We start from the raw sequence: 25,708 nt of genomic DNA on the forward strand, positions 1-25,708 counted from the left end.
TGTCTCTCTGGCAGCAGTGGCAGTCTATTAGGACCCCATGCTACATTATGGGCTGATGGGTGCATGCGGGGGTGGGCCAGCACTATTAGTTGTAGACAGCTGAGCCCCCCTGCTGGTCAGCAAGCAGCTGTAATGGTGCATAGCCTTCTCTGTTGACATGCCGATGGGGATGTGATCCAGGTGATAATCCCAGTCGGATCTAATAAACACAGTATTTATTAGAATCAAGAGTACAATCATATTTATATCAACCATATGTTCAGCAGCCATGTGAGCTCCTTGCCAGTAAGGTGGGGGCTCTGATCAGTAAAACCACTATCATATTTATTATTAGATAGGACTGGGAGCATCACCTGAATTGCATCCTTATTGGCAAGTCAACAGAGAAGGTTATGTAGCGTTACCACTGCTAGGCAATCTGCAGGAGGCTCAGCGGTGTACAACCAGTGTTTTAAGCAGACCAGATCAGATGCCAGTGGGTGTCAGCAGACACATAATGATCAATGGGTGGTCCGATCAGGTCTGCCTGAAAAACAGACAGGTGGACCCAATTGGTCCATTGGTGTGAAAGGAGCCTAATGGTTGACCAAAGAAAAGTGATTCATATATGGGGTGCCTAAGTGCTGCTGTAACTGGAAGTGAGGTTTGAGAAGGGGGGGGGGGGGGGCAGATGGGGGAAAGAAGGGCGGGAGATAAGGACAATTAAGTTATACGTAGTTACATACCGGTAGTTGGTGAGGTTGAAAAAAGACACAAGTCCATCAAGTCCAACCTATGTGTGTGTTTTATGTCAGTATTACATTGTATATCCCTGTATGTTTTGGTCATTCAGGTGACTATCTAATAGTTTTTTGAAATTAGCTTTGGTCCCTGCTGAAACCACTGTCTGTGGAAGAGAATTCCACATCCTTACCGATCTTACAGTAAAGAACCCTCTACGCAGTTTAAGGTTAAACCTCTTTAATTCTAATTTTAGTGAATGGCCGCATATCTTTTTAAATTCCCTTTCGCGGAAGAGTTTTATGCCTATTGTGGGGTCACCAGTATGGTATTTGTATGTTGAAACCATATCCCCTCTCAATCGTCTCATCTCCAGAGAGAATAAGTTCAGTGCTTGCAGTCTTTCCCTGTAGCTGAGATCCTCCAGTCCCCTTATTACAGGGGTGCCCAAACTTTTTTCAAAGAGGGCCAGATTTTATGAAGTAAACATTAAAATTTGGTCTAAGTGGGTTCGTCCGAGCACCAATACACTGCCCAACAAGAATTGTTTTGCCTTTGTGGCTGTGTGTGGTGAAGAGATGAGCTTGGGAGTGTTATTTGGATATACCGTATTTATCGGCTTATAACACGCACCTTCACTTTAAAAAGGAAGTTTCAGGAAAAAATCTTAAATTTTAAATAAAGAACTGTGAAGCAAAATAAGGGTCAGTGCTCATCAATGCAGCATAATCAGTGCCATGAATGCAGCCCCACAAGTGCCATGAATGCAGCCCCACCATTGTCATGAATGCAGCACCCATATTGCAATGAATGCAGCCACCCCTGTTGCCATGAATGCAGTACCCACATTGCCATAAATGGAGCACCCCAGTTGGCATAAATGCAGCACCCCAGTTGCCATGAATGCAGCACCCCCATTGCTATGAATGCAACACCCCTATTGCCATAAATGCAGCACCCCCATTGTCATGAATGTAGCACCCCATTTTCATAAATGCAGCACCCCCATTAAAATGAATGCAGACTCACCATTGCCATCAGTGCAGCCTTATTCATGTCTATCTACAGCCATGGAGGAGACAGGGAGGGGATGGGACAAGCACCAACAAACATATAGGAGAAACTCCTGTTTTCTCTGCGCCCTCTTTAATAGAAAGTCCCACTTCCTATGATGGACAGAACAGTTGTCCAATGGCAGCGCAGGAGACGGGACTTCCTTTTACAGAGGCCAACAACAGGAAATACTCTTGTATGTACAGCACTCATCCTGGCCCCTCCCCTTCAAGGAAACCAGCATATATATCTTTTGTGCCCCCCCCCCCCCCCGGTGCTTGAGGATTCGTTGGGGGCCACAAAACATATACATGTTAAAATTACCAGGTGGCCTGTCCGAAACCAGAACGCAGGCCACGATTAGCTGCAGGCCGGACTTTGGACATGCCTGCCTTATTAGTTTTGTTGCCCTTCTCTGGACTCTCTCCAGTTCCAGTACATCCTTCCTGAGAACTAGTGCCCAGAACTGGACAGCATACTCCAGGTGCGGCCAGACCAGGGTCTTGTATAGTGGGAGAATTATTGTTTTATCTCTGGAGTTAATCCCCTTTTTAATGCATGCTAAAATTCTGTTTGCTATGCTAGCAGCAGCTTGGCATTGTATGCCATTGCTGAGCCTATCATTTACTAGGACCCCAGATCCTTTTTTGTCCTAGATTTCCCCAGAGGTTCACCCCCAGTGAGTAGATTGCATTCATTTTTTTGCTACCCATATGCATTATTTTACATTTTCTACATTGAGCCTCATTTGCCATGTAGTTGCCCACCCCATTAAATTGTTCAGATCTTCTTGCAAGGTTTCCACATCCTGTGCAGAAATTATTGCCCTGCTTTAGCTTAGTATCATCCGCAAATACTGAGTTTGAGCTGCTTATCCCATCCTCCAGGTCGTTCATAAATAAATTCAAAAAGGATTGGACCCATGACAGAACCCTGGGAGTCCCCACTTTTAACACCAGACCATTCTGAGTACTCCCCATTTATCAACACCCTCTGAACTCGAGTGAGAATCACAGCATACTACAGTGCTCAATCACCCGAGGGCCGAGGCTGGTAAATAGTGACTCAGGCATCATTGATACAGCTGGGAATGGGTAGCCGGCTGCTGTCTTTCTGGCCCACACATCCTTCCTCTCTTTGGCACAGCTGCACGCCAGGGATAGGAGAGTGGGCGGGCCAGGCAGACACAGAAGGAACAGGAGCAGGAGGAGGAGGAGGTTGTATTTCTTTCTGCTCTCCTGTCCGTGCAGGGAGGGGGAGTGTGCTCGCTGGGTTTTGATAGATACTCGGCTCAGCTGCGGCCACTGGTCTCTACATTTACAGGCTGGATCTCCTGTCCTACAGATGAGAGAAATTAGCTGTTTTTTCAGACTGTCACTAAGATAATGGGAGGTTGGCAACACTGCCTTATGCCGACCCCCACGGTGGTAGAACTCCAGGGCCTGGTCATAAGTGCGGTTTCTGCTACCCTGCTAGTTTGGCCACTGGGTTAAAACCAGGTTTTTATTTCTATTGACTGTACAATTAAACAGATAACAATGTAATCCTTAACCACTTGGGCTCCGAAAGGTATTACCCCCTTCATGACCAGGCCTGTTTTCTTGCTAATCAGCACTGTTCTACTTTAAATGGCAATAGCGTGGTTATGCAGCACTGTACCCAAATTACCATTTTTTTTTTCATACAAATAGAGCTTTCTTTTGGTTGTATTTGATCACCACTGTGTTTTTGGTTTTTTTTTTTGGCAAAATAAACTAAAAAAGACTGAAAATGTAAAAAAAATATACAATAAAATTATCAAATTATGTCGCAAATTTAAGCCAACATGTATTTTGCTACATGTCTTTGGTAAAAAAAAACTTCAATAAGTGTATATTAATTGGTTTGCATGAAAGTTATAGTCTACAAACTATGGTATACAGTGCCTTGAAAACGTATTCATACCCCTTGAAATTTTCCACATTTTGTTATGTTACAACCAAAAATTGAAATGTAATTTATTGGAACTTTATGTGATAGACCACACAAAGTAAATGTGAAGTGGAAGGAAAATGATAAATGGTTTTCCAAATGTTTTATAAATAAATATGTGAAAAGAGTGGCATGCATTTGTATTCAGCCCCCCTGAGCCAATACTTTGTAGAACCTCCTTTCGCTGCAATTACAGCCACAAGTTTTTTAGGGTCTCTACCAGCTTTGCACATCTAGAAAATGAATTTTTTTCCCATTCTTCTTTGCAAAATAGCTCAAGCACTGTCAGATTGGATGGAGAGCGTCTTGCCACAGATTCTCAATTGGATTTAGGTCTGGACTTTGACTGGACCATTCTAACACATAAATATGCTTTGATCGAAACCATTCCATTGTAGCTCTGGCTGTATGTTTAGGGTTGTGCTGGAAGGTGAACCTCTGACCTGGTCTCAAGTCTTTTGCAGGCTCTAACTGGTTTTCTTCTAAAGCCTCGTACACACAATCTGATTGTTGGACGACCGAGCATCTGATTTTTGTCAAAAGGGCATGTGCAGGATTTTGTCTAGCATACTAACAATCCGCAAATTGTCATTTGACAAACACTAATTTAGTGACGTAATATGAGAGTATAAAGAGGAAGTTCATTTCTCAAGAGCCACCCTTTGCGCCCCTTCTGCTACTTTCATGCTAGTAGAAGTTTAGTGAATGTTGATTCGCGATTTTCAGATCGTACAAAACAAATGCCTTTTAAAATACGTTTGGTATAACTACATGCAAAGCAGCTTCATTATTATCCCATTAAAGAATATGAGAATTTTGACATTTTTCAATTGCCGCATCACGAATGTTAATTCTAGATTATGAACAGTAGTTTACAAGACCAAACTCTTCCCAGTCTTTCCTTGATTCCGAGCATGCGTGTTTGTACTTTCGACTTTTGTGTGATGGATTTCTGTACTGATCTTCTGAAAATCAGATGTTGAGTTCACATCAGATTAAAACTTTATAGCCTGCACATCCAGCTTTTGTCTGATGAAAAAGTAAAAGCGTCTGTCGAATGCACTGTACTAACGATCCGAAAATCTGTAGACCGCTTGTCTTCAGACTTTTCTTTGTGATTTTCGGACCGTGTGTACGAGGCCTAAGAGTGACCTGTATTTGACTTAATCCATCTTCCCATCAACTCTGACCAGCTTTCCTGTCCCTGCTGAAGAAAAGCATCCCCACAACATAATGCTATCATCACTATGTTTCACAGTGGGGATGGTGTGTTCAGGGTGATGTGCAGTGTTAGTTTTCTGCCACACATAGCGTTTTGCTTTTAGGCCAAAAAGTTAAATTTTGGTCTCATCTGACCAGAGCACCTTCTTCCACATATTTACAGGGTCCCCCACATGGCTTCTTGCAAACTGCAAACAGGACTTCTTTTGGCTTTCTTTTAACAATGGCTTTCTTCTTGCCACTCTCCAGATTTGTGGAGTGCACGACTTATAGTTATCCTGTGGACAGATTCTCTCACTTGAGCTGTGGATCTATGCAGCTCCCCTGCTTATTCATCAAAAAAGTGTCAAAAATATATAAAAACACAGAGACAGGTTTCGACAATTTCTCTATTAAAAGAAAAAGAAAAACAATGACCCCCCCAAAGTAAATCCAGCATCAATCACAATGAACACCGCCACTGTGGCCACGACAGACAGAAAAAATAGGCCCATCCTGATGAAGGCTCCTGCCGTCTGACAGTTCTTAAAGTGGAATTAAACCCATTGATTTAAACAGTTAAAAAAAAAGGCATGCCGGGAATGCTAACTGCACATTGGCTGTGCTCTCAGCCAAACTATCAAACCATCCAATGGCTGGTGTCATAACGAATCACATGTGCAGCACCATAGCAGTTGAAGATTAGGGATGAGCCGAACACCCCCCGGTTCGGTTCGCACCAGAACTTTCGAACGGATCCCAAATTCGTACAAACTTTAGAACCCCATTGAAGTCTATGGGACTCGAACGTTCGAAATTAAAAGTGCTAATTTTAACGGCTAATATGCAAGATACTGTCCTAAAAAGGGTTTGGGGACCTGGCTCCTGCCCCAGGGGACATGGGTCAATGCAAAAAAAAGTTTTAAAAACGGCCGTTTTGGCGGGAGCACTGATTTTAATGACGATTAAAGTGAAAAAGAAAGTGAAATATTCCTTTAAATATGGTGCCTGGGGGGTGTCTGTAGTATGCCTGTGAAGTGCCACGTGTTTCCCGTGTTTAGAACAGTCCCTGCACAAAATGACATTAAACGGAAATAACACCATTTAAAACTGCTTGCGGTTTTAATGTTATATCTGGTTCCTGCAATATGGTTGAAAATCATTGAGAAAAATGGCATGGGTAGCCCTCCCTGCCCATTACCAGCCTATTTGGGTCTTGTACGCATATTAAGGGGAACCCTGTACCCATATTAAAAAAAGGAAATGCGTGTGGCCCCCAGGCCCTATATACTCAGAACAGCAGTATACAGGCGGTGCAAACAAGACAGGGACTGTGTAGGTTTGTTGTGTTAAGTTGAATCTGTTTGTCATTTTCAACTGGTACATTTTTAAAGTGTAGCTCCAGTCAAAAAAAATATTTTTAAGCTTTTTGGAAAACATAGGGAAGGGTTATCACCCCTGTATAATTTGTTTTGTCGTCCATCTTTTTTCATCTCACTTTCTGTTGTCTCCTTCCGTTTGCAAGTAGGAGATGTTTGTAAGTTGGATGTTTGAAAGTAGGGGCCTGCCCTATATGCTCTGCAGAAATGGCGGAACAAGGTGTTGGTTTTGCCACAACATTGTAAGCCCTCACAGTGACTCTTGGTGGGCGCTGGAGCGCCCTGCTGTGAACGATTATATCAAGAATTGTAATTACATGCCATTGTTGAACAGTGGTAGAAAAATTGACCTTTGGTGGTTGTGGTGCTGGTGCCACAACACTATAAGTCCTCACCGTTACTCTGGGTGGGCACAGGAAGGGGCCCTCCTGTGAAATATTATATCAAGAATTGTAATTACATGTCCCTGTTAAACAGGGGCAGAAAAATTTGGCCTTAGGCACTGGTGCTGGTGCCACCACACTGCAACCTCTTCCATATACTCTAGTTTTATTGCAGGAATTAGCCCTGCTGCAAAGCATTGCATCAAAAATTGTACTTAAACGCCCCTGGTAAACAGGGGCAGAAAAATTGGGCCTTAGGCACTGGTGCTGGTGCCACCACACTGCAACCTCTTCCATATACTCTAGTTTTATTGCAGGAATTAGCCCTGCTGCAAAGCATTGCATCAAAAATTGTAATTAAACGCCCCTGTTAAACAGGGGCAGAAAAATTGGGCCTTAGGCACTGGTGCTGGTGCCACCACACTGCAACCTCTGCCATATACTCTTGTTTTATTGCAGGAATTAGCCCTGCTGCAAAGCATTGCATCAAAAATTGTAATTAAACGCCCCTGTTAAACAGGGGCAGAAAAATTGGGCCTTGGGCACTGGTGCTGGTGCCACCACACTGCAACCTCTGCCATATACTCTTGTTTTATTGCAGGAATTAGCCCTGCTGCAAAGCATTGCATCAAAAATTTTAATTAAACGCCCCTGTTAAACAGGGGCAGAAAAATTGGGCCTTAGGCACTGGTGCTGGTGCCACCACACTGCAACCTCTCCTATATACTCTTGTTTGATTGCAGGAATTAGCCCTGCTGCAAAGCATTGCATCAAAAATTGTACTTAAACGCCCCTGTTAAACAGGGGCAGAAAAATTGGGCCTTAGGCATCACCCAGAACCAGAAATGTTCTTCCAACATATCAGCGGAGGAGGAAGAGGATAGACAATCAACATAACAGGACAGTCACTCAGCATCAGCATAGGCAGTCTTGAAGGGATGTGATATTTAACAAAAAATTATTCTGTTACATCAGCTTCAGGTGCTTGGTAGCTGTGGGTGATCCAAGACTGATTCATCTTGATGAAGGTCAGTCGATCAACTGATTCGGTGGACAGGCGCAACCTGTGATCGGTAAGAAAGCCACCAGCAGCACTGAAGGTGCGTTGCGAAAGAACGCTGGATGCAGGACAGGCCAGTAGCTCAATTGCATACTGTGCAAGCTCTGGCCAGTGATCCATCCTCAAGACCCAGTAAGCCAGAGGATTTTCGGTGGGAAAGGTGTCCAAGTCTGACCTTGCCCCTAGGTATTCCTGCACCATGTAAATCAGACGCTGGCGATGGGTGCTGGAACCGATCATACCTTGGGGCTGCAGACTAAAAAATTGTCTGAAAGCATCAGTCAGACGGCCACCTTCTCCACCGCTCCTTCTGACCGATGCCTCAGCAACACGTTGTCCAGGACCAGGAGTTTGTAACCTCCCAGTCTCTGGGAACGCGTTGCACAGACCTTTCTGCAAGGCCTCCCGGAGATGTCTCATCCTCTGCTCCCTCTGCGATGGCAAGATAAGGTCGGCAACCTTACCCTTGTACCGTGGATCAAGGAGAGTGGCCAGCCAGTAATGGTCCCTCTCCTTGATCCGAAGAATACGAGGATCCTTCCGCAGGCTTTGCAGGATCAGGGAGGCCATGCAGCGTAGGTTAGCTGAGGCATTCGGTCCGGAGTCCTCTGGGTCACTAAGGACAACATGATCCGCAGCTACCTCCTCCCAGCCACGTACAAGTCCACGTGTTACTTGGGACTGTAAATCATCCCTACAAGACTGCTGCTGCTGCTGCTGCTGCTGCTGCTGCTGCTGATGCTGAGTGCCAACCTCCACCTCCATGCTGACACAATCATCCTCCTCCTCCTCTTCCTCCTCCTCATCCTCTTCCTGTGTGATGGGTGGCACAGCAGGAACACTGTCTGGATAAAGGGGGCCTTGAGAGGCAAGGAAGTCCTCCTCTTCCTGCCTCTGTTCTGCCTCAAGTGCCCTGTCCATTATTCCACGCAGCGTATGCTCCAAGAGGTGGACAAGAGGTACAGTGTCACTGATGCATGCACTGTCACTGCTCACCATCCTTGTGGCCTCCTCAAACGGTGACAGGACAGTGCATGCATCCCTGATCATGCCCCATTGACGTGGTGAGAAAAAACCGAGCTCCCCTGACCCTGTCCTGGTGCCGTAGTCGCACAGGTACTCATTGATGGCCCTCTGCTGCGTGTGCAGCCGCTGCAGCATGGCCAACGTTGAGTTCCACCTGGTGGGCATGTCACATATAAGGCGGTTCTTGGGCAGGTTCAACTCCTTTTGGAGCTCAGCCAGCCAAGCACAGGCATTAAATGATCGGCGGAAGGGAAATACAGACTTTCCTGGCCTGCTTCAGGACATCCTGTAAGCCGGGGTACCTGCCCAAGAACCGCTGCACCACCAGGTTAAGGACGTGAGCTACACAGGGCACATGGGTCAGTTGTCCCTGTCGGAGGGCGGAGAGGAGGTTGGTGCCATTGTCACAAACCACCATTCCTGGCTTAAGCTGGCGTGGCGTCAACCACCTCTCGGCCTGCCCCTGCAGAGCTGACAAAACATCCACCCCAGTGTGGCTCCTGTCCCCCAAACAAACCAGCGCAAGCACGGCATGGCATCGTTTTGCCTGCGTACTTGCGTAGCCCCTGGAACGCCTACGAAGCAACGCTGGTTCTGAGGACAGAGCACTGGAAGAGGCCATGGAGGAAGAAGAAGAGGAGGGGGTGGAGAAGAGAGGTGTGTCACAACCAATAGTAGCATTTTGGAGGCGTGGTGGCGGAACAACCTCCAACACTACTGCACCTTGTCCTGGATCCTTCCCAGCTGCCAGAAGAGTGACCCAATGGGCCGTGAAAGACAGGTAACGTCCCTGTCCATGCCTGCTGGACCATGAGTCAGCGGTAATATGCACCTTACCGCTGACCGCCCTGTCCAGCGAGGCAAGGACATTGCCTTCCACATGCCGGTAAAGAGCCGGAATCGCCTTCCGTGATAAAAAGTGGCGTTTGGGGACCTGCCACTGAGGAACCGCACATTGTACAAACTCACGGAAGGGGGCCGAGTCTACCAACTGAAAAGGCAGCAGTTGAAGTGCTAGCAATTTAGCCAAGCTAGCATTCAACCGCTGGGCATGTGGATGGCTGGGAGTGAACTTCTTTCGCCGGTCCAGCAGCTGGGGCAGGGACATTTGCCTGCTATAATCGGACGTGGGTGTACCGCTAGCAGAGTTCCCGGAAGCACTTGGCTGTGACACACCTAATTCTACACCTTCATTCCTCTCAGAGCAGGTTTCAGAGAGGACTGAAAGTCTAGTGGGGTTGGAGATGCCAGCTGATGAGGAGCAAGGAGAGGTCCGCTTTGTTCTTTGGTGTGGGTCTTTGAGGTACGCTTGCCAACGAGCTGCATGGCAGGTCAACATATGTCTGGTCAAGCATGTGGTGCCCAAGCGGCTGATGTTTTGGCCACGCGAGATACGCTTGAGACATATGTTGCAAATAGCAGCGGTGCGATCTGATGCACTCGTCTCAAAAAAGGCCCACACCAAAGAACTTTTAGAATAACGCGCAGAGGCAGCGCCCTGCACAGGCGGAGCTCTGCGGTGTGATTCAGTCGGTGTGCTGCCCCTAAGCTGGCCCCCGGAGGGCATCCTGCCTCGTTGGACATGTGCCGCCTCCTCCTCCTCCTCCTCCTCCTCCTCCTCCTCCTCTCTCCTTCCAGGCACCCACGTGGAGTCAGTGCCCTCATCATCCCCTCCCTCTTCATCGCTGTAGCAAACCTGGCAGTATGCTGCAGCTTGTGGAACATGACTGCCAGATTGCTGTCCTTCTTGAGCATCCCCTCTCTCTGCGCTCACGCTACTGCCTTCCTCTAGCTGAGTGTCATTATCAGAGCCCACAAAACACTGGGCATCCTCCTGGAGCATGTACCCAACACTGTGCTCAAAGAGTTCAGGAGACTCCTCAGGAGGACGTGGTGGGTCTAGGGAAGGAGTCACTGATGATGACATTGAGAGGAGGGAAGACGATGCGTTGGCAGCTGCTTTGCTAGTACCCTGAGACTGGGTGAGAGAGGATGAGGAGGATGAAGAGGGCTTGGTCATCCACTCTACCAAGTCGTTGGCATGTTGCGGTTCAACATGTCCAGCTGCCGAAAAGAAGGACAAGCGTGTCCCATGGCCACGTGCTGATGACAATGCACCGGGTCCACGACCAGCACTGTTGTCTCTAGACACAGAGCCTGCTTGCCCTCTTTTATCGGCTCGCGCCTGTCTGCCTCTCCTTGCTGGCCTTCCAGACATGGTAATGGCCTGAAGGGAGTTGGGTAAAACAGCAGTGTAATGGAGTCACACAACACCCACTAAGCCCTGCAGATGGCTCTATTAGAGAACAGCAATAAACGGTAGATACAGGTGTATATTGTGCTGGAGTCACACAACACCCACTAACTCCTGCAGATGCCTTTATTATAGAACACCAGAGATAAAGGGGTATACTGTAATTGAGTCACACAACACCCACTAAGCCCTGCAGATGGCTCTATTAGAGAACAGCAATAAAGGGTAGATACAGGTGTATATTGTGCTGGAGGCACAAAAAACCTACTAACTCCTGCAGATGCCTTTTTTATAGAACACCAGAGATAAAGGGGTATATACAGATGTATACTGTGCTGTGCTGGAGGCACACACAACTTCCAATAACTCCTGCAGATGGCAAGTGGGCTCAAATAGAGAAGAGCTATGTAGGTGGATATAGCGGTGTGTACTGGGTACAGAGCACGCAGACAGCACGCACAAGCTCCTAACACTACTGACTGCAAGCTCTATTATAAAAGATAGATCACTAGCTATATAGGTGAGGTGAATATAGCGGTGTATACTGCGGTCAGGGCACACAGACAACAACCACTACACAATAGCAAGATCGAAAATCGGCCGAAAACGATCGGTGTGTACTGTGTTGAAGGTACACAGAACACCCACTAACTGCTTCAGACGCCAACACACTACACTAGGCCGCCGCGCTGGCGGCCTTATATAGTGTGGGGTGTGTACTACACAGCCTGAGCTATGATTGGCCACAGGCATCCTGCCTGTGGCCAATCATGGCTCTCCTCGCTGCTGGCGCTGTGATTGGCCAAGCATGCGGGGTCACAGTGCATGCTTGGCCAATCATGAGCCAGCAATGCACTGCGATGACGCAGTGCATTGTGGGCCGTGAGCGCCACACGAATTTGGCGCGAACGGCCCATAACGTTCGGAATTCGCCGAACAGGCGAACAGCCGATGTTCGAGTCGAACGTATGTTCGACTCGAACACGAAGCTCATCCCTATTGAAGATTAAACAGAGGCAAAGATGGCAGCTTCCTTGGCTGAAAACGATAGCGGAATTTACTTCCACTTTAACTAACTAAGGGGTTGGACCATCCGATGACGCAGCCTGCATGCCCCACTTATTTATCTGTTTGATGGACCTTCATGTTGCACATTTATTTTAGATTTTTACTGTATTGCATTTAACATTGGTTGTTATATATTGTGAACTACATATCATTTATGATATATTTATTACACTGGTGTTGTATTAATACTAACGACACTGGAGAAAATCTGTATTGTGTTTGCTGCACTGATTACATGAGTATTGTGATAGAGATTGTTTATGTTTGAATTTATGAGTTATGTTTATTTATGAGTATTTTCATGAATATATATTGAGTTTTATTTATAGACACAAATATTTTTAGGATGATTTAGTTTGAGCAGATAAAACCTTGTTTTTATTTGCTTCCATCTAGGTTTATGTGGGAACATATTTTGGTAGCTGCAGCAGCTCATGATTAAAGCGATAGTAAACCACTGGAGGTCTTCTTTTTTTTTGTACCCTGCAAAGCAATGTCATAATGATTATGTTAAACTTACCTTAAAACAATACGCCAAGATATCAGAGCTGCAGGCGATTCCATCTTCATCTGTCTTTCTTCCGGGTTCGCGGACTCCGGCTGTGTGACTGACAGAAGCCACGATGACGTTACCCCCTTGCATGTGCGCAGGGGGCGCAGTTTCACGTTCCTTTAGAGCGCATTTGCCAGTGATGTCACTGGCTGCATGTACAGTAAATATCTCCTAAACGGTGCATGTTTAGGAGATGTTAATACTATCTAATAGCGTACCTCCCAACTTTTTGAGATGGGAATGAGGGACACCTATCAGCAAAAGTATGCAGGCACAGGACACACCCCTTGCCACACCCCCTTAAAGGAGAATTTTACAGAAAATTAAGATTGGTTATACCCACAACTGCTTTTTTTACCATTACTATTCCTTTATATTGGCTTTTGGAATTTACAAATGCAGCAATTTAGAAATCAGATGAAAAGTTTAGCACTTTCGATAGAATAATTTCCACACTGGGAGAAGAGTTCTCCTCTATTATATTATTTGGAATATATACCATCTGATATATTCCCATCTGAACAACTAGCTCTCTAGAGTTTTCTTGTAAGGTTCCATTTTTCTGGAAGCGCAGCACCACCATTTTTTCTTTTAGCACCGGGAAACACTTTTTGATAGATAAAAAGTGCATGTTATATACATCTATATAGATCAGACCAAAATGAGGGACAAATGAGAAATGAGGGACAGAGGGACATTGCTCCAAATCAGGGACAGTCCCTCAAAATCAGGGACAGTTTGGAGCTATGTAATAGGTAAGCCTTATTATAGGCTTACCTATAGGTAGATATCAACCAAGGGTGTTTACTCCCACTTTAACCACTTTCAGACCGGACCAATTTGCTGGTCAAAGACCAGACCACTTTTTGCAATTCGGCACTGCGTCGCTTTAACTGACAATTGCGCGGTCGTGCGACGTGGCTCCCAAACAAAATTTACGTCCTTTTTTTCCCACAAATAGAGCTTTCTTTTGGTGGTGTTTGATCACCCCTGCGGTTTTTATTTTTTGCGCTATAAACAAAAATAGAGCGACAATTTTGAAAAAAACGCATTATTTTTTACTTTTTGTTATAATAAATATCCCCCAAAAATATATAAAAAAACTTTTTTTTCCCTCAGTTTAGGCCGATACGTATTCTTCTACATATTTTTGGTAAAAAAAATCGCAATAAGCGATTATTGATTGGTTTGCGCAAAAGTTATAGCGTTTACAAAATAGGGATAGTTTTATAGCATTTTTATTAATAATTTTTTATTATTTTTTTTTTTACTAGTAATGACGGCGATCTGCGATTTTTATTGTGACTGCGACATTGTGGGGGACCCATCGGACATTTTTGACACATTTTTGGGACCATTGTCATTTATACAGTAATCACTGCTATATAAATGCAGTGATTCCTGTGTAAATGACACTGGCAGTGAAAGGGTTAACCAGTGGGTGGCAGTGTAGGGGTTAAGTGTTCCTAGGGGTGTGTTACTAACTGTGGGGGGGTTGGGCTTTCATTTAGTGTACACTGATCTCTGCTCCAATCACATGGAGCAGAGATCAGCGTCACTAGTTGCTAGGCAGAATGGAAAAATGTTGTTCACACAGCATTTCCTCCATTCGGCCGCTCCGTGAGACGATCGCGGGGATGCCCGCGGCAATCGAGTCCGCGGGTCCCGGGACCGGACTCACGGGGGTCCCGACCAGCGTGGGAGCGCGCCGCCGGTGGCGCGCTCCCGATGGCAGGGCGGCATTGAATATTGGACATACCTGTACGCCAATATGCCTGCCCGTGCCATTCTGTCGACGTACATCGTCGTGCGCTGGTCGGGAAGTGGTTAAGGGGTTGTTAGTGGAATAAGTACAGTTGTAGGGGCAATAGTGGTTTTTATAGCAAAATCTAGAGCTAAAAAATTTTTTTTCTATAGATACACTTTACGGTTAATATTTAATATGATGTGTTTTATTATTTATCTAGAGGAGCTCTGTGCATTAACGATGATGAGGACAAAAAGGAAGTGGACCAAACTCACCCAGATCCAGACAGTGGATGCCCCAAGCCAGAGCCACCAGAGAATGGACTATTTGTGGTAAGATAATATATCCATACAAGAAAATCACATTTTTAAAATTTAAAATTAATGATTTGTAAAATAAATGAAAGTTTTATAATCCATCCTTAAGTGGACAATACCTTAACACAGCAAGCATACCTACCAACGTTGTACGCTGAGAAGTAGGGGGGCAAAGAACACACTGCTGCCATGCCCCCATTTACACCATGAAAAATGAAAGTGTATGTCAAGGCAAAACTGAAGAAAACATATGCTGTACATCTGTCCAATACATGCACATTGTACCATTTTTTTGTTATTCCTTTAAAAACCCTGCATTACAGAAAAATACCTGTTGATCTGCCAGAAATGTACTCAGCTCCTAATTTCCTGTTGTGTACTGGCAACACAGAGCCTTTTCTGGATTAAAATTGCAAGGTTTTTTTTTTTGCACTGGTCAAACAGATATAACAAAATGCTTTCAATTATATATTTAACTGCTTCCCGACCACCTCACGCAGATATACTGTGGCAGAAGGGTACGTACAGGCAGATTAACATACCTGTACATGGCCCTGAAAGAGGTGGCATTCGCACCCCCCCGGGAGCTTCGTAAGCGCGATCGTGGGTCCCACGGACTCGATGTCTGTGGGGATACCCACGATCAAAAAGAAAAAATGGTGGTGCTGCGCTTCCAAAAAAGTGGGACCTTACACGAAAATGTTATAGAGCTAATTATTCAGATGGAGATATGTCAGATGGTATATATTCAAACTAGTATGGTAAAGTAGTAAGGGAGAACTCTTATCCTAATGTAGAAATACTTCTATCAATAGTGCCTGCAACAGTGTGTACACAATAATAACTGTCACAATCCCAAGTGCAACTTACATCTCTATGATATAAAAATAGTGCTAAGTGCAAAAACACATACAGTGGTCTAACTATAAATCAGACTTCTATGACAGAAAGTGCTGAGTGCATCATAGCAAAACCAAAGTGACTGAAATATAAACAGTTACTGGCTACGTAAGCGCAAACTAGTGACAATAATAAAGTGCAAAAAATGCAAGCAACCAAAAATAAAGTGCAAAAAAATGCAAACAAAGTGCTTAGTGTAACACAAAATATTAATAAAAAACATATAATAATCGAGCTATAGAACAAAACTCCATAAACAGAAAGTGCTGAGTGCAAGAAATTGGACTATATCCAGCTGTTAATGACGTGAACACAGTCTCGTGATGATGTCACACAAACATCTAAAGTGATTCTGTGCTGGGAAATGTCTCAGAGGTTCTTCCTCCACATAAGTGATTCCACGCATAAGTGTGCACACTGGGTAATTACCTTCCCGCTATATAAAATATAGCGTATATGCAGCCTCCTCTTGGATATACCAGGAGTCCCAGGAAAGGGGTGGAAGGGGGGGGGGGCCTCAGGGGGTCACTCTCAGATCTCCGTCACAATATACTCCAGCAAGATGTTCCAATATAGCTCAGAGAATAAGTATAAGAGCAACCATAGTGTAGTATGTTTTTTAAAATCACTACTTTATTAAAAGGTTAAAATTACTCACAAACTAAATGGGGTAAATAGGCAGCATTAGCAGCAAAACAGTTCAAATCGACCGCTCTGGTGCGAGCGTCACTTCCGGTCTCCGTATCCTGCGTAACAAGCATTTCCCCGTTCTGCCTAGTGACACTGTCACTGATCAGCTCTCCCTGTAATTGGGAGCGGTGATCAGTGACATGTCACACACAGCCCCCCCCCCCCCACAGTTAGAATCACTCCCTAGGATGCATTTAACCCCTACAGCGTCACTTAGTGGTTAACCCCTTCACTGCCAGTCAAATTTAAACAGTAATCAATGCATTTTTAATTGCATTGATCGCTGTATAAATGTGAATGGTCCCAAAAAGTGTCTGATCTGTCCGCTCTAATATCGCAGTCACGATAAAAATCGCTGATCGCCACCATTACTAATAACAAAAAATATTAATAAAAATGCCATAAAACTATCCCCTATTTTGTAAACGCTATAACTTTTGCGCAAACCAATCAATGAACGATTATTGCATTTTTATTTATTTATTATTTTTGATTTATTCCAAAAATATGAAGAAGAATATGTATCGGCCTAAACTGAGGAAAAAAACATTTTATATATTTTTTGGGGATATTTATTATAGCAAAAAGTAAAAAATAATGTTTTTTTTTTCAAAATGTACGCTATTTTTTTGTTTATAACGCAAAAAATAAAAACCACAGAGGTGATCAAATACCACCAAAAGAAAGCTCTAATTGTGGGGAAAAAAGGACGTCAATTTTGTTTGGGTGCAACGTCAGTTAAATACGATGCAGTGTTGAATCACAAAAAAACAAAAACGCACTGGTCTTTGGCCAGCCAAATGGCACGGCGCGTAAGTGGTTAAGAGAATAGGAGGGTGCAAAACATTTTTTGTAATGCAGTGTGCTGAGGTGTATGTTGTATTGCAATTATTTTTTAATTGCACGTCAATGCATCAGGGCAAAACAGATCCAACACACATGGGGGAGATTTACTAAAACTGGTGCACACAGAATCTTGTACAGCTGCGCATTGTAAGAAATCAGCTTCTAACTTCAACTTGTTCAGTTAAAGCGTTTGTAAACTCTTGTTTTTTTAAAAATAACAAACATGTCATACTTACCTCCCCTGTGCAGTTCATTTTGCGTAGTGTGGCCCCGATCATCGTCTTCTGGGGTCCCCCAGCGGCTCTCATGTCTCCTCCCCGCATCGTATAACCTCGTAGGAGAAGCGCTCTCCTGGGGGGTTACCTTGCGGGCATGCTCCTGAGTCCAGCATTTACGTCTATAGACACAGAATGCAGGACTTGGCCCCGCCACCCCAGAACCCGCATAATTGGATTTGATTGACAGCAATGGGAGCCAATGGCTGCGATGCTATCAATCTATCCAATCAAGAGCTGTAGAACCCCAGGCAGAGGGGAAGAGCCCCTCTCTGCCTAGGGAACGAAGGGGCTCAGGTGTGTAAAACAGGGGGGGCTGGTCACTGTCAGAAGTTTTTTCACCTTAATGCATAGGATGTACAGCCCCTTTAAGCTTTGACAATAAAACCCAGAAGCTGATTGATTACTATGCACAGCTGCACCAGTTTAGTTTATTTCCACCACATGTGTTTTAGCACACCACAACACATAGGGTTTGATTTACTAAAATTACAAGTGCAAAATCTGGTGCGCGTGATAGCCAATCGGCTTTGAGCTTGTTCAATTAAAGGGTAATTACACTTTCGTGGGAAAAATGTAGCAAATGGAAAAGAAAATAATATAGTGTATACAATTGTGACACAAGTCATAATATAATTGACTGTTATTAAAAATTCTCTTTCCTTTTTACCCACTTCAGCCCCAGAAGGTTTTACCCACTTCCTGACCAGGCCATTTTTTGCGATACAGCACTTTGTCGCTCTAACTGACAATTGTGTTGTCGTGTAAAGCTTTACTCAAATAAAATGAATGTCCTTTTTTTTCCCCACAAATAGAGCTTTTTTTTGGTGGTATTTGATCACCTCTGTGGTTTTTATTTTTTGTGCTATAAACAAAAAATTACAATTTTGAAAAAAATAATATATATTTTTTTTCTTTCTGCTATAATACATAACAAAAAAATTGTAAAAAATCCAATTTCTTCATCAATTTAGGCCGATAAGTATTCTACTATATGTGTTTAGTAAAAAAAATCCCAATAAGCGTATATTGATTGATTTGTATAGCATCTACAAACTACAGGATAGATTTAGGAACTTTTATTTATTTATTTTACTAGTGATGACAGCGATCTGAGATTTTTAGTGGGACTACGACAATGCAGTGGACAAATCTGCCCCTAAGTGACACTTTTTGGTGACCAGTGACACCAATACAATGATCAGTGTTATAAAAATGCACTGGTCACTGCATGAATGGTACTGGCAGGGAAGGGGTTAACACTAGGGGGTGATCAAGGGGTTAAATGTGTTCCCTGGGAAGTGTTTCTAACTGTAGCGGGAAGTGTTACACTGGAGGAAAGGAGAGATCGTGATTCAGCTTAGCTGAAACAAGATCTATCACTTTTCCTCACTGACAGATCAGCGGTGTGCTTTGTTTACATCGGCACACCACCGATCCGTCTTTCCTGTGAACGATCGGCGAGTCATGGCGGCCATTGGTTCCCGCTGTGTACAGGTACGTGATTTTGCACCCGGTCTCCGATGCTGCAGTAAATGTACATGGGGCGGTCGGGAAGCGGGTTCTTCAGTAGTGCTGTGATTTTCTGTAAAATGGAATATGGCTACTTGGAGGTGTTCTGTACACAGATGGTATACAGGACGACCCCCAGATATGTCATTTCCTGCTTGTGTGCACCAGATTTTGTACACTCCAGTTTTAGTAAATCAACTCTATATTAATGCATTACAATGTGTTGTTGTGCACTGCTTCAAAAAGATGCTGCATTCGTTTTTTTGGGTTCATTCTTGCATGTTGAAAGTCCATTCAAAATGAATAGTTCGCCTCAACGAATGACGGCTTTGGTGCAGCGGCTCTTTACCACGTGATCAGCTGTGTCCAATCACAGCTGATCACAAATTTAAACACAATTTGCCAGTTATCTGCAATCCTCCGCTCACACTGACAGCGCGAGGAGAGGAGATCTGGCAAATCCACACAAGGGACGTGCATTGACAATCAGGGTACTGATCATCAGTGTCCTGATCATCAGTGCAACCCCAACAGTGCCCACCAGTGCTGCCAATCTGTTCCCACCAGTTCTGCTAATCAGTGCCCATCATTGATGCCTGTCAGTGCCAAACAGTGCCGCCTTTCAGTGATGCCTATTAGTGCCACCTATCGGTGGCCATCAGTGCCACCTATCAGTGCCGCCTATCAGTGCCGCTTATCTGTGCCCATCAGTGCTGCCTCAGTGCCCATCAATGCCACCTATAAGTGCCCATCACTGCAGTATATCAGTGCAGACTCATCAGCACACATCAATGAAGGAGAAAAATTACTTATTAACAAAATTTTATAACAGAAACTAATAAAAACGTTTTTTTTTTCAAAATGTCAATCTTTTTCCGTTTGGTTAGCAAAAAATAAAAAATAAAGTGGTGATTAAATACCACCAAAAGGAAGCTCTATCTATCTAAAAAAAAAAGATAAAAATTTAGTCTGGGTACAGTTTTTGCGCTGAAAACTGAAAATTGGCCTGGGCAGGAAGGGGGTGAAAGTGCCCAGTAAGCAAGTGGATAACATATGATGCAATGCACATTAACATAATGCACAAGAATGGCAAAAAATAAATTCCCCCTTAAGATTTCTATACCTTTTAATGTGCAAAAAAATTTTAAAGACACAAATGCTTTTTCACGGTTTCTTACTTGTATATGACCAGCATTAGGCTGCACATTAGAAATATTGGAAATGTTACCCATTTTCCTAGGACAACAATTCAAAGTTATTCTCACAATTAAAGTGGCCATGTTGCTTTACTAAACATACCAAAGTAAGGCATCTATATAAAAGAAGCAAAAAATACTTATCCCTCCTGCTGAACAACGCTCTGATCCCGAGAAATCTTCTTGTGAAGTCCACAGAAAACCCACCACTTTCTGGAGTCCTGGGTCCTCTGCGGCTCTCATTGGTTTCTCCTGCTGACCTCTGCCCATTATAGGATGCAGTAAAGATGTGAAAGTCAGCAGGGGAACCAGTTGGAGCTGCTGGAAACCCAGAACTCCTGGAAGTGGACTTCTGGGGCCCATTTTTCAGGATCAGAGCGGAGTTCAGCAGGGTGTTTCTTTAAAACTAATATAATTTTTGTATCATTTTCTTAGAAAATAATAAATGTTAAATAGTTGTATGGTTAGTCTGGTTGAAAAAAAGACACAAGTCCATCAAGTTAAACCAATAGAAGGGGAAAAAAGTTATACAATTCTATACCCACAGTTGATCCAGAGGAAGGCAAAAAAAAACAGCAAAGCATGATCCAATTTACTCCAGCAGGGGAAAAAAATCCTTCCTGATCCCCAAAGAGGCAATCAGATATTCTCTGGATCAACTTTACCTATTAATGTTAGTACCCAGTTATATTATGTACGTTTAGGAAAGAATCCAGGCCTTCTTAAAACAATCTACTGAGCTGTATGTTGTTGCGCCTAGTGCATCAGGTTGTTGTTCTGCTGGAAGGTGAACCTCCATCCCAGTCTCAAGTCTTTTGTAGACTCTAGCAGGTTTTCTACTAAGATTGCCCTGTATTTGGCTCCATCCATCTTTTCATCAACTCTGACCAGTTTCCCTGTCCCTGCCGAAGAAAAGCATCTCCACAACATGATGCTGTCACCACCATGTTTCACGGTAGGGATGGAGTGTTCAGGCTGATGTGCAGTGTTAGTTTTCCGCTACACATAGCTTTTTGCTTTTAGGCAGAAAAGTTAAATTTTAGTCACATCTGATCAAAGCACCTTCTAACACATGTTTGCTGTGTCCCCCACATGGCTTCTCGCAAATTGCAAATGGGACTTCTTATGGCTTTTTCTCAACAATGGCTTTCTTCTTGTCACTCTTCCATTTGTGGAGTTCACGACCAATAGTTGTCCTGTGGACAGATTCTCCCACCTGAGCTGTGGATCTCTGCAGCTCCTCCAGAGTTACCATGGGCCTCTTGGCTGCTTCTATGATTAATGCTCTCTTTGGCCGGCCTGTCAGTTTAGATGGATGGCCATGTCTTGGTAGGTTTGCAGTTGTGCCATACTCTTCAACTTCAGATGATGGATTGAACAGTGCTCCGTGAGATGTTCAAAGCTTGGGATATTTTTTTAAAACCTAACCCTGCTTTAAACTTCTCCACAACTGTATCCCTGACCTGCCTTGTGTGTTCATTGGCCTTTATGATGCTGTTTGTTCACTAAGGTTCTCTAACAAACCTCAGAAGGCTTCACAGAACAGCTGAATTTACTGTATACTGAGATTAAATTACACACAGGTGGACTCTATTTATTAATTATGTGACTTCTGAAGGCAATTGGTTCCACTAGATTTTAGTTATGGGTATCAGAGTAAAGGGGGCTGAATACAAATGCACGCCAGTTTTCAGATATTTATTTGTAAAAAAATATTTGAAAAACAATTATGTGCAACTTTGTGTTGGTCTATCACTTATAATCCGAATAAAATACATTTACATTTTTGGTTGTAACATGACAAAATGTGGAAAATGCCAAGGGGTATAAATACTTTTTCAAGGCACTGTATCTAGGAACCAGTGTTTGATTTTATAAAAATCGATATTTACATATGATCCACTTATATTTGTGTATTCACCAATACTATTCACCAAATATACTAAGGAGGAAGGTTTAAGACTCTGCACTTGCGCTTGGTAATATTATTGACTCACTTATGAATTGCATATATATGTTGCACTTTTAAGGACTTTTTCAGTTTATGCGGCTATATTGCGATATTGTGATTTTGTTATTACGTCATTTTCTTGTGTTTTTTTCACAGTACACATTGTGTTTCACATTTTAATCACTGTATTAGATTATATGTGGGATCTAGTGTTTGATTTTATGATATTGATATTTATATATTATCGACTTATATTTGTATATTCATCAATACTATTCACCAAGGACACTAAGGAGGAAGGGTTTAGATTTTGTTTGCACTTTATAAATGAACACAATTCTTTTTACTGACACTACTAAGGGCACTAGACACAACAACATATATTCTCATTTTTTGATTCACATTGTGGGAACACAATTAGGTTGAATGTAGCCATCCATCACAAGACAAGCCACATATCATTACCTATAAGGTAGCGTGGGATATCCCACACTTTTTGTTAAACTACTGAGCTTGGCAGAACCAGCTCTTGAGGGAGTCTAATCCACATTTTCACAGCTCTTAATGTGAAAAAGCCTTTCCATATTTGGAGATTAATTCTCTTTTCCTCCAGATGTAAAGAGTGCCCCCTTGTCCTCCGTAATGACCTTAAATGTTACCTTAATGTTAGTAATAAAATAATAATATTTAATAAAATAATAAATGTTAGTAATAAAATATGATATAATAATTAAGTAACAAATGTAGAAAATAATACATGCATTGAATTTAAATATTTTTTTCTGGACAGAATGAAAAGAGGTGGTACAAAGTTGCCGAGGAGATTCAAATAACGTGCTTCTCTGGCTATGAACTATCGGGGTATGAATTTGTGAGATGTCTTCCAGATGGAACTTGGAAGCAGGAACATGTCAAGTGTACTAGTAAGTGCTTCATTCTCTTGTCCAGGATTTATTGTATTAATTTATATGGAAATTTAGACCAGGGTAGAAAGACTTACATTGTACATGTTTTACTGCCTCTTCATTAATCCATGACTTACAATTTATAGCTAAGTAGAATGCAAGGACTTGTATAAGAGTGAATGACTATCACCATATAGGAAAAATTGCAATTCTAAAGATAACATACTTGTTACAAAAATATTATCTTAAACTATTAAAGCATGTGTGGTGGCAACTAGGTGAGGAGTACAAAGACAAGTGTGTCTTACCTACAGTCAAGCACGGTGATGGGAGTGTCATAGTCTGGGGCTGCATGAGTGCTGCTGGCACTGGGGAGCTACAGTCCATTAAGAGAACCATGAATGCCAACATGTACTGTGATGTACTGAAGCAGAGCATGATCCCCTCCCTTTTGAGACATGTTTGGTATCTATTTACTCGGCGTAACATCATCTTTCACATTATACAAAAAAATTGGACTAATTTTACTGTTTCGTTTTTTTTAAATTCATGAAAGTGTCCCTTTTCCCAAAAAGTTGCGTTTAAAACACCGCTGCACAAATACCGTGTGACATAAAATATTGCAACAATTGCTATTTTATTCTCTAGATTCTCTGCTAAAAATATATATATAATGATTGGGGGTTCTAAGTAATTTTCCAGCAAAAAATACGGATTTTAACTTGTAAACACCAAATATCAAAATAGGCTGGGTGTTGAGGGGGCAGCAAATTTACACTGTTATACAAGCTGTAGACTCACTACTTTACATTGTAGCAAAGTGTTATTTCTTCAGTGTTGTCACATGAAAAGATATAATAAAATAGTTACAAAAATTTGAGGGGTGTGCTCACTTTTGTGAGATACTGTATATATATATATAGGCTTCCCCATGAGTAATGGCAATAGAGTTCCACGTTTCAGATCTGTTGTTCTTTGCTAGCTAGTTGGAGCTTGTTAACTGTAATCCATTTGGTTGTAGATGAAGCAATAGGTTCCTAGTGATGAAGGCCTAAGGTGTCTGAGCACAGTGTACCAGCAATGCAGTAAAGTGTTCTTGGGTAAAGATGTGTGTGCACAGTGTTCTGTAATGGTTGCAGTGAATAGATAAAAGATTGACGAGCTAGCCCTCTCACCAATGACCCAAATCGATCCAAGGTCTTCTGGACAGAAACATTTGTAGCGACACTCGGCAGCGGGTCCTCCTTCTCGGTCTTCCATAGTGATTTGCCCCACGCACCCACACCGAAGGGCGGGTGATCCAAATTATGTTAGTAACAGGATGTCCAACAGCAGATAACAGAACTAGGCCTCGAGGTGCAAGTAGTGTTTCGCGTGGTAGGCCGCGTTCTCTCTCTTGGTTACATAAAGAGGTCCGCCTTGAGTAAGGTCCAGGAGGAAGAGAGCTCTGTGCAGGCTTCTCGCTCCTTTTATTATCACTTCCAGCAATCTTCATACCCCCATAAGCAGGGCTGGACTGGGACAGAAATTTGGCCCTGGACTTCATCCAGACCGGCCCACTTACATTTTGAGTGTCCCATCAGCAGCCCCTTACATCAGAGTCCCATCACCAGCACCCTTACATCAGAGTCCCATCACCAGCCCCACTTACATCAGTGTACTCACAGTTCTGAAGGCAGCTTCTATTCTTCCTCTCTCCAGTCATGTGACAAGTGATAAGGGGAGAGAGGAAGGAAAGTCTGCCGGCCGTCTATCTCCCCCTGCAGGCTGGAGGGAGCAGGAAGCCTAATGCTCTCTCCAGCATATGATGGGAGCTGCTCCTCCTGACAGGAGTGAAATCGCCATCAATCACTGACAGAGAGAAGCGGCTCCAGGACTGCACCTGACTGGCCCACTGAGCTATCGGCCGACCGGGAAACTCCTGCTAGTCCCAATGGCCAGTACAGGCCTGACTGTAAGAATCCCTGGGATGTGTCGTTTTAGGGCACCTGGATACATAACAGTAGGCTCAAAGAGAACTATGCGCCCCATAATTCACTTCGTTGGGCACACAAATATGAAGTCACTGGCTACATGAATAACCAAAGGGACAAATAATGACCTGAAAATACTGAAAGGTACGATGCTTTCTGTGTGTTTCTACAGTCCATATCTCTACAAAAGCAATGCCTCATTCATTCAAGGGACTTGTGGAACCAGGTCAACTTATACCCTGTCTAGTGTTGCAGTTGCTGGTGGGATGTCAGTGTAAAAAAGTACCCAGTTATACAAGTCCATCTTTATTTTTCCCAATACGCATCAGATTCTACATTAAACACATGTCTCAATTCCCCTCTTTTTTAAAGTGGGAGTAACCTTCATGTATGATTTTTACCTATAGGTAAGCCTATAATAAGCTTTACCTATAGGCACTGTAAATATCTCCCAAATGTGCACCATTTAGAGGATATTGAATTTTAGAAGCAGCCACGGACGTCACTGGCGCATGTGCTCTGAAGGAACGGCATATCCATACCATTCCTTCAGAGCCGAGCCGTAAACAGCGTCTTCTGCACGAATGTGCAGGAGTGACATCATCGCTGGTTCAGCCAATCAGATAGCTGAAGAGACCATGAACCCAGAAAGAAGATCAGGTAGAGATGGAAGTGCCATCAGCAGTGGAAGCGCACCGCTGGGGGGGCTTCGTTTTCAGATAAGTCTGT

At 43.4% G+C, this 25,708-nt stretch overlaps 1 protein-coding gene across 2 annotated transcripts in view; it reads left to right on the plus strand.

Moving 5' to 3' along the window:
- The window catches only part of C6 (complement C6), a 214,540-nt gene that overhangs the window by 157,423 nt on the left and 31,409 nt on the right, over positions 1 to 25,708 (plus strand). For both annotated transcript variants that reach the window (XM_077462806.1, XM_077462804.1), the window contains exons 13-14: positions 14,635 to 14,746; positions 22,892 to 23,024. In XM_077462806.1, the coding sequence (XP_077318932.1) occupies positions 14,635 to 14,746; positions 22,892 to 23,024 (245 nt within the window). The remainder of the gene's footprint in view (positions 1 to 14,634; positions 14,747 to 22,891; positions 23,025 to 25,708) is intronic.

This window comes from Lithobates pipiens, unplaced genomic scaffold (assembly GCF_037356315.1).
Source record: "Lithobates pipiens isolate NorthernLeopardFrog02 unplaced genomic scaffold, aLitPip1_a1.2 Scaffold_3, whole genome shotgun sequence".
Classification (NCBI taxonomy): domain Eukaryota; kingdom Metazoa; phylum Chordata; class Amphibia; order Anura; family Ranidae; genus Lithobates; species Lithobates pipiens.